Below are 10,100 nucleotides of genomic sequence, written 5' to 3' on the forward strand. Positions count from 1 at the left end.
CCCTGCTGGAGATTGCTTGAGGTCCACTCCAGACCCTGTCTGCCTGGGTATCAGTAGCAGAGGCTGCAGAAGATAGAATATTGCTGAACAGCCAGTGTACCTGTCTGATCTTACAGGAAACTCCTCTCAGGGTGTACTCACCGTGAGTGAGTCAGCCTGCCCTAGGAGGGATACAGCCTCCAGTTAGCTTCAGGGTCTGGGACCCACTTGAGTGCAGTCTGTCTGTTCTCAGACTTCAACCTCCGTGTTGGGAGGTCCCACTGCTCACTTCTGGGGCTGTCAGACAGAGCTCTGCTGAGGCCTGCAGGCTCTCAGCCGTTTTTGTTGTTGTTGTTGTTGCTTAGCTGTGTCCTGTCCCTCAGAGGTGGAGTTCTCCAGACAGGCAGAATCCTTTTGAGCTGCCCACCCCAGTTCAGCTTCCCAGCTGCTTTGTTTATCTACTTGTACTTCAGCAAGGCTGGCTTCCTCCCCAGCCTCGCTAAGCTGCCTGGCTAGAGATCGCCAGACTTCACAGCAATGAGGGAGGCCTGGGGTCCTCCCTGCTGGGTGTGGGATATAGTCTCCTGGTGGCACCATTTCATAAGACTTTGCAGAGCGAGTATTGGGGTGGGAGTTACCATTTTCCAGGTTGTGTGTCCAGTTCTGGCTAGAAAGGATTCCCTTCCTCCTTGTGCTTCCTGAGTGGTGAGGGATGTCACCAGCTCAGCTTCATAGTTAACAGAGCAGCGACTACACTGATTGTCAGGCACTCCCTAGTAGATGTTCCCAGCACCTCAGCTGAGCAGGAACCACCTGTCTCTGTGTCCCTCGCTGGAGTTGGAGCACTGAGCTGTTTGTATCTCGGCCATCTTTTATTTATTTATTTATTTATTTATTTATTTATTGATGATGATTTTGAAGGAGTTCGTTTGTCGACTGGCTAGGAGTGTGTGGCCGATCTCAGCTCACTGCAAGCTCTGCCTCCCGGTTTACACCATTCTCCCAAGTCTCTCAGCCTCCCAAGTAGCTAGAATTATAGGCTCACCACCTCAGTTTTTTTGTATTTTTAGTGGATGGCTCACCATGTTAGCCAGATGGTCTCCACCTCCTGACCTCGATCCTCTGTCTCTGCCTCCCAAAGTGCTGGGATTGCGAGAGGGCTGAGTTTCACCAGCCCCGCCCTTTTGAGATGGAGTCTTGCTCTGCTGCCCAGGTTGGAGGCTTGATCCCAAAGCCATCCAAGTCTGCCTCCCAGGTTTAAAGTGCCATCTCTACCAGCCTGAGTAGCTGGGACTTCAGGCGCCCACACCTCCCCGGGCTAGTTTTTTGTATTTTTTAGTAGAGACTTGGAGCTCACTCCATGTTAGCCAGATGGTCTCTGGATCTCCTGACCTGCACTCCACCTGCCTCAGCCTCCCAGTGACATGATAACCATACCAAAATGTATATTTTTCTTTCTGAAATAATAATAGTATTGAGTTCATAGTAGATAATTTGAAAAATAAAGAATATTATAAAGGAGCAAAACAATGAACAGTATTAAGTCCAGTATTCGAAGATAACTAATACTGTTTCAAACATTTGGAGTTATTTTATTCACATGTTATTGTAAATGCTATTTTATTTACATGTTAAACACGCTATTTCAGTATTGTGTGTACATTTTTTTGTACGTAATTGTGGTCACACCGTGGGTAAATTTTTTCCTCGGTGGTGTTTAACACTGGGGGCATGTAATAGAGAAAGTATAGTTTGGAGTCAGGTAGACTTGATTTCAGATTCTGTTATAGCTATTTGTCTGGGGTAGGGGGTGGGGAAGGGGACTTAATCTTTCTGAGTCTGCATTTCCTAATATGTTAACAGAAAGTAATATTGATGATCCATCAGAGTTATTTTGAGAATTCAATGAGGTGATATTTGCAAAATACAAGGCACATAATACTTGCTTTCAATAAACAGTAGCTTCCATTGCAAGCTCTTTGTAAATACCATATATATGATTAGATAATTCATTGAAAGAGTGTATCACAACATAAGTAGGCTAAGTTTATGTTAGCTTCATATAACTTACTTCAGCCAACTCATTTCTTTTGGTAGGCTACTTAAAGTTCTAAGTATACAAATTAATGTGTAATATCTTGAAAAAATTCTATCACCACTTTAATGAAGTACCCAGAATAGGCAACAATCCTAGAATGAAGATAGTGAGTAAGAATAATGCAATTGCGAATGAAAAGCTTTTGTTTTAATCAGGTAATGATACCTGCTTGCTCTTACCCTTTGTTCTTTGCCAGTAGGTCCAGTAAAAAATGTTATAGGCAGAACTTTACCTACAAATGTATCTGTTCTGGGAAGGAAGCTAAAACATCCATAGCTGTTAGGCAGATTCCCTAATGTGTACTGCACATATCAGTTGCCTGTACAATCCTGGTAAAAGGGTTTGCTTTCTATCACAGGGCATAAGGGTGTGGCAATGGAGTTAGTATCCTGAGTGACCTTCTAGAAATATTAGCTATGCTGAATCCCATAGAAAACTCACAGAGAAGGGAGTGAATGCAATAATATGACTCTGAGTTAGGATTCAGTAAACTGCAAAAGTAGTTGTCAACATGGGCACAAGGATCTTGACCAATAACTGCTTTTCCTTATAGTTTATTTTTGAGGGCTTGCTCAATATAGCAAGTTCCCCATCTTACAGTTGTAGAGCTTCAGCTGTAGAATTTGAGTACAGGCTGCAGGTGACTAGGGAGCACTGTGCCTCCACAGCACAGAGGTAGACAGCCGAGTCTCTGGTCTGGGTGGCTGTGATGTTCAGGATGCTGAAAAAGTCTTTCTTGTCTAATATGCTACTTAGTCTTCCTGACTTCTTTTCAATTCCACTTGAAGTTAGCGTAAATAGAAATGTGGGAGCTTTCTTTTCCTGCTTGTACCATAGTAGGCTTTGAAAGTTAACCACTTCATAACTGCAGTTGAGAGTTACAGTGTCTCCCTCGTGGACAACCAGAGATAGAGGGTTTTGCATCACCTTGTCTTCACTGCTCACCCCTGTGTAGAAAAATGTGATTATTATTCACCGTTAGAACCATAGGGCTCCCAGACAATAAGTCAGAATGAAGTCTACTTTACCCTCTTAGTCTTCTGAGGATCAATCCTCAGGTTTCCTGGTTGCCCTAACCCTTTGTAGTAACCCTACTTACAGCTCAGTAGAATCCAAAAGATCGCTAGTAAAGCCTGTGAACGCTTCATCATCCTTCAATTATCAAGTGTGTTTTCCTGGGCAAAACGTGATTCACTACCTTAAGCATTTCCTTTTCTTTTTGAACCATCACACTCTACCCCTGGCGTCTGCCTATGTGCGTGCGCATGCACACACACATACACACACATAGACACAGATACACACTCAGAAAAAGGGAAATAGCAATTTGGTGATTCAGCTAACCATTTAAAAAAGTGTCATTTGGTTCTATTTAAATTCAAATCCCTCCCACTCAATCACCCATGGGAGTCATCCAAAATAGAACACTGCCATCTTGTGAGCTGGTGCAGAATAGCTGAAAATTAGTGTCCACATGTTTTATGAATGACAATAGATACTTCTGAAACTGTCTCACCATTGAAGGACAAGCTACCCAAAGCTGTCCATAATCCTAGGAGTCAGTAATTCTATTATTTCTTTTCCAGGATTCTTAAGTGAGTGGTCATGCCTGCTCCATACCCACTCTTTCATCTCCTTGCTTACTGAAACCTAGCATAGCCAGGCCATAACCCTGCATATGATGGTAAGTCTCTGAGAAATAGCAGAGTCCCCAAATTAGAATAACCTCAGTTCCTCAAAGATCATGTAAGACAGAGTCATCTGCTGACCTGGAATATCTACTCCAGATTTTCACAAGAAAGACAAACTTTGCTCATTAAGCCTCTGAACGTTTGGTATATATTTGTTAGAATGGTTTGGCCTTTGCTAATATACTTAGAGTATAGATTTGGTTGCATTCCATTCCATAAATGTTATTACATAGTTTTCTTGTCATTGTCTAAGAATGTCTATTTTTAGTAAAATACATATAATCTATGTAGGCATTGTTCAAGTCTAGGAAGACTAGTAATTTCTTGCTTCATCTTTATGATCACTAAGAAAAAGAATTACTAATTAGAAAGTTCGTATCTCAAGGTGAAGACAAACATATTTGCGTTCCAGAAAAGCTGAATTGCCCAGTTGAGATGAAGTGATGGATCACTTGGTTTCCAAGACTACTTTTTTGAGACAATGATAATGTGGCCTAATTCTCTAGATCTTAAACAAGAAACAAAATCCGGAAACATGAAGTAAGAGATTGATGATGTGACAACACCACAATAAAGTAAATAATGCTATGTTCTATTACTGCTTATGAATATAGTTTATACTGTCCCCATGAAGGTCAGATAATTTTACCCACAGTTTTTTGGTTATAAGCTCCCTTCTGCATTTCTGGGTGGCACAGAGGCACAGATGTGAGAATTAATTAGCATCTTGCCCCTTAATTCATGTAACTTTTTTTTTTGAGACAGAGTCTCACTCTGTCACCAGGCTGGAGTGCAGTGGTGTGATCTTGACTCACTGCAACCTCTGCCTCCTGGATTCAAGTGATTCTCCTGTCTTCCAAGTAGCTGGGACTACAGGTGTGCATCATCACACCCAGCTAATTTTTTTTTTTTTGTATTTTTAATAGAGACGGGGTTTCACCATGTTGGCCAGGATGGTCTCGAACTCTTGACCTTGTGATCTGCCTGCCTTGGCCTCCCAAAGTGCTGGGATTACAGGTGTGAGTCACTGAGCCCGGCCTCTCATGTAAACATTTTTAATTGACTGTCTTGTTTGTGCCAGGAACAGAGGAGCATACAGAAATGAATAAAGCAATCTTTACCTTCAATACTAGCCCACAATTTGAAAGCCTTCTGTAGAATTATTATTTGACCCAGCAATCTCATTATTGGGTATAAACCTAAAGGAATATAAATTTTCTACCAGAAAGACACATGCACACCTATGTTCATCGCAGCATTATTCACGTTAACGAAACACGGAGTCAACCTAAATGCCCAACAATGGTAGACTGGATGAAGAAAATGTGATACATATACACCATGGAATGCTACACAGCCATGAGAAAGAATGAGATCATGTCCTTTGCAGCAACATGGATGGAGCTGAAGGCCATTATTCTAAACAAATTAACACAGGAAAGAAAACCAAATATCACATGTTCTCACTTATATGTGGGAGCTAAACGGTGAGTACACATGGACACAAAGAAGGGAACAACAGACACCCAGGCTTTCTTGAGGATGAAGGGTGGGAGGAAGGTGAGTATTGAAAAACCTATCAGGTACTGTGCTTATTACCTGGGTGACGAAATAATCCGTACACCAAACCCCCGTGGCATGCAGGTTACCTACATAACAAGCTTGCATATGTACTCCTGAACCTGAAATAAAAGTTAAAAATAACATAAAATAGAAAGCCTGCTATAAAATAAACCACGGCTTCAACGCCGAGAAAGTTGGGACGGTAGATTTGCCTACACACAGCTGAACAGGAATGGGAAAGGGAGAAGAAAACATGGTTATCTGTGGTTAGCTAATACTCATTTTTTAAGTTCCTGAGAAAAGAATAGTACTGGAGATCCTATAAATAGCTGTAAAAGTATTACCTCAATTAAAACATTCCTAGGATTTTGAGGGCTATGTCATATGCACATGCGGGATCCATGGAAATATTGTGCTGGATCTTCAGGGGACTGCTTCTTAGGGAGAGGGAAGTGAATTCCGTATTGACGTTTAAGAACATGATGATCTCTGTGAGACATTAAAGTGGCTAGCTTTAAGAACTGCCTGGAACTGCCCACTGTCAGGGGCGGTGGACCATCTTTCCTCTGAAACATCAGCTGATGCCTCTTGAGAGATACTGATTTCCCGCAGAACATTTGCAAGGAAGAAAACCTACAGTGTATTTTTTGGAGCAAAACCAATACTACATTTGAACAGCTCTGTAGAGCTCTTAACAGACTTCAGCTTCCTTTGGCACATGCTGTTAGGATAATAACAGTAATAAGAATATCAAGATGTATCATCAGAGTCTCTTCTGGGGAATGAGGACCTTGTATGATGTGGCAGATGTTTTTGGATAGTTAAACCAACACTTACCCGCAATCGATATCTTTCATGCTCATCTCTTTTTTAGAGGCTAGACAAATTAAATGTTCCCTTTCTCAACCTCCCTTGCAATTAGTGCTGGCCATATGATGTGGTTCTGTCCAATGAAATAAATCACATGTTCGACCTCTTAATTAGATATCTAGGACTGTAATTGCTGGGTCAAATGGTAACTCTGTGTTTAGTCATTTGAGAAACTGCCAAACTATTTTCTAATATGTCTGTACTATTTTACATTCCTACCAGCGGTGGATGACGATTCCAATTTCCCCCATCCTTACCAACACTTAGAATCTTCCATTTCTCTATTTTCTTCTTCCTTATTAAAAAATTATGAACATCCTAGTGGGTGTGACGTGGCAGCTCATTTTAGTTTAATTTGCATTTTCCCAATGAATAATAATGTTGAGCATCTTTTTACATACTTTTTGACCATTTGTGTGTCTTCTTTGGAGCAATGACGGTTTAAATCATTTGACCGTTTTAAAATCGGCATTTATCTTATTGGTAAGTTGTAAGAGTTTAAAATATATATTCTTGATATTAAATCCTTATCAGATATACTTGACTTGCAAATATATTCTTCTATTATGTGGGTTATCTTTTCATTTTCCTTTGTGGAAAATTTTGTGAATTTTGATGCACAAAGATTTTAATTTTGATAAAGCCCAATTTATCTATTTTTCCTTTGGTTGCTTTTTTTGGTGTTGTATGTAAGAGATTGTTGCATAGTTCAAGGTCACCAAGATTTACAACTATGTTTTCATCTAAGTGTTTGTACTTCTAGATCTTACATTTAGGTCTTTAATCCATTTGAGTTAACTTTTGTACATGTGTGAGGTAGAGATCAAATGGTGGCTATCCAGTGGTCCCAGCATCACTTGTTGAAAAGATTATTCTTTTCCCATTGAATGGTCTTGTTGCAATAAATTGGCCATAGATTTATGGATTTATTTCTGGACTCTCATTTTTACTTTATTGATATCATCCATTTTAAAAGAGAAACTTACTAAAATCTTCTACTGTATTTGTGTATTGATCAATTCTCCTCATATCATGGCAGAAATAACTAAGAAAATCTGTTACATACACTAAAAATGAATTCAGAGGGGCAAGTTTATCAAGCAAAGAGCACAATCTTTGGAGGACGAATCCTTGGATAAAGGAGAGTTTGTAGTAATGGAATGACAGGGGCAAAGGTGGCATGGATAATCACATTTCGTGCCAAGAGGACTAAGATCTGAAGACAGCATAGAGACTGGAGTTCCAGCTGCAAGTTTGAGTACAGGCTGCAGGTGCTTGGGGAGCACTGTGTTGCCCGGCACAGAAGTAGGTGCCTACATCACTAGGCACGGACGCTGAGATATTCAGGAAGCTGTCCTTTCTGGTTATACCAAACTGAGCAGACAGTCTCCCATTTGAGGTCAATTCACCAGGCTTAAATAAGGCCATCAAGAGGACAGGACCTTCCCCAGGGTCCTGCTTGTACCATAGAAAGGTGTTAAATGTGCTTGAAGAAGTGCAGTTCATGGAGACATCCTCTCTTTCCTGGACAGACAATGAATGAGGACTCTGATTCAGTTGTTGACCACTGACCCCTGTTTAGAAAGAGAAAAGAAAGTGGTTAAGGTTATCTTTAGATCACCTTTTTCAGAGCTGTGTTGGACGCTCTATCCCCAAACTTCCCAGCCCTGCATCTGTGTCTTTCCTTTCCTTCCTCCTTCTCTAGCTTTTTTCCTTCTGTAATCCTCTTTTCATAGTCTCCGATAAAGCCTCACCTGTTCTCACAGAATTTCCTCCCCTTTAGAATTCGCTACGGAAGAGTCAGAAACTCCCAAGACTCACATGTCAGCTGCATCCACAAGATTCTTAATAAACGTTCAAGGAGCATCCTTATCAGCAAAGAATTATTTCCTGAATGGTTTTTTTTTTTTTGCTTCAAGAAACTCCCTTGAGCTTAGAGTGACACTAAAAACACTACCATGAAATTTAAATCTCTGTTCCATATATCAGCCAATCGGATCTCTTACCAGATGTTTTCCCAGGGTTTTGAGCTAACCTTGAAGGTTAGCTATGAATAGAGACACTGCCCCCCTGTGGTGAAATGCTAAATTTTTGTCCTTTCATGCCAGTTTTTCAGTTTCTTCCTATTTCTCCCTTTCACTTGATGAACACACTTAATGAGTATTCACCATATATTAGAGAAATATAGAGACGTGAACAAGACAGATGGGAACCCTGCCCCGGGCACCTTATAATTGCTCTGAAATATCAGTGAAAGCTAGACTGATAATTAAGTATGGTGAATTGGAAACATACTTCTCTGTTCCTTTCTGAGTACCTAGTGAAATGAGAGTAAAATTGTTTTTAAAAGTTATGAACCCCAAAGGACACATAGAACAGGCAAAGGATAACAGCATGGGAGATGTTTTGGAAAATGCAAGTGAATGAACAAGTGGTAACTGACTTAAATGAACTGAAGAAAGACAAATTCTAAGGGCCCACAGAGGCAAATGCCAACAAAAACGAAGGTGCACCAAAAGTCTCAGTAAGGAGGATACCTGATACCTCAGAAGATCAGAGAGAGGGTAGGAGTAGGAGACTTTATACAGAAAACACAAAGTACAATTGAATAAAGTGCGGTTATACTCTCAGATTTCCCATTTCACCTGGAATAGTCAGGTGTCCACTCCTTTCCAACCACTTTTGTGGAAAAAAGACTATTTTTCTGAAGATATTGAATAAACAACATGAAATTCTGGGCTATCAGGCTTAGTCGAGAGTGAAGTGAAGAAGTATTTAAAAACAGGAACTGGAGCCATTTTTCTTTGCTTGAATCTCAGATTTATATCCTACTAAGTTTCAATGAGCATCCCAGGATCATTAGACATTTAAAAGTATCCCTTAACATAAAAGGCAGAGACATAAATAAAAGAGAAAAAGCCCCTGATAGAGGCAATGTTACCTTTGCTTATCAACACAGTGGTAGGAATTCTGGCTTTTCTTTAAGAAGCGAATAAAACTTTGAATAGTAGCCAACCTCACTTTTACAGAATGGAATTTTGAAGAAGTTTAGTTTTTAAGATTAAAATTGATTCTGCAACTTGGAGTTTCAAATGCCTGGGATCTGGACTGAGTGCCTAAGCTATGCCTCCTAGCTTCAATTCTGATTTAGGTAAATAGCTTCTGCCATCTACTAGCGTTTGTGTTTTGTTATCTCATTGTGCTCTTTAGACGTAGGAGAGCAGGAAAATCTATTTCTGCTTCCCTGGGCATTTTTCTCCTTTTAATTTCATTGATAATTATTTTCTTAGTTGTTTAGGTTTGCCCATGACTTACTTCTGTGTGTATATTTATCTTTCTTACCTTCTCTATTCCTATTATGTGGTGGCATATTACCTAAAATGAATTGCTGCTCTCTACCAAATAAAAATAAAATCATGTATTTTTGGAAAATAAAAAAAACAATAAACAGAAAGCAAAACACCTTAATTCTGATAAAAAAATGCATTAATTCTATATTCTCTTAATGGCACGTGGGAGGCACAGAGATGACAGGGGCTCACCGATTTCTAAAGGTTGTGTTTTTCCATTATCATTAAATCTGTTGCCTCCTTGTGGTCATTACGGTTGCTGTTGCAGTCTCAGTAATGGTTTATATTGTTCCAGTTCTTCATGAGCCCTGCTGTCTCAGCCTTGAAAGTGTCCCTATTGAGAATACTGGTAATACATTTCTCTCTCCTCAAGAAAAATAAGCTAACTAGTAGTGTACGAATGTATAAAGGGTGACATTAAGCTCTGGGATGAACATGGCATACATTTAAATAATCAATTTAAAGTATTTTTTTGTATATTGAAACAAATGAGAATATATTACATAATAGAAAGTAACATGAATTTTAAATATAGTACATGAGATTTCA

General features: G+C 39.8%; 1 protein-coding gene across 1 annotated transcript; it reads right to left on the reverse strand.

The window, feature by feature from the left end:
- Positions 1–1,457: 1,457 nt before the first annotated feature.
- Positions 1,458–8,137, reverse strand: LOC101012618. Its single transcript, XM_021940326.2, has 5 exons — positions 8,023–8,137; positions 7,412–7,775; positions 5,969–6,052; positions 3,177–3,229; positions 1,458–3,024 (listed from the first exon to the last, which is right to left on the reverse strand). The coding sequence occupies exons 1-5, from the start codon at positions 8,066–8,068 to the stop codon at positions 2,672–2,674; spliced, it is 900 nt and encodes a 299-aa protein (XP_021796018.2). The 5' UTR covers positions 8,069–8,137; the 3' UTR covers positions 1,458–2,671.
- Positions 8,138–10,100: the final 1,963 nt, after the last annotated feature.

This window comes from Papio anubis, chromosome 7 (assembly GCF_008728515.1).
Source record: "Papio anubis isolate 15944 chromosome 7, Panubis1.0, whole genome shotgun sequence".
NCBI lineage: Eukaryota > Metazoa > Chordata > Mammalia > Primates > Cercopithecidae > Papio > Papio anubis.

What these genes read in the sequence shown, in the direction of transcription:
- LOC101012618 (XM_021940326.2), bottom strand. Translation starts at nt 8,068, where the DNA reads ATGCTCCTTGAACGTTTATTAAGAATCTTGTGGATGCAGCTGACAT. An exon ending in CTTGTGGATGCAGCTGACAT is followed by an intron (nt 7,776 to 8,022) that starts GTGAGTCTTGGG and finishes CTTTCTAAACAG; the next exon opens with GGGTCAGTGGTCAACAACTG. An exon ending in CTTTTGGATTCTACTGAGCT is followed by an intron (nt 3,025 to 3,176) that starts GTAAGTAGGGTT and finishes TTTTCTACACAG; the next exon opens with GGGTGAGCAGTGAAGACAAG.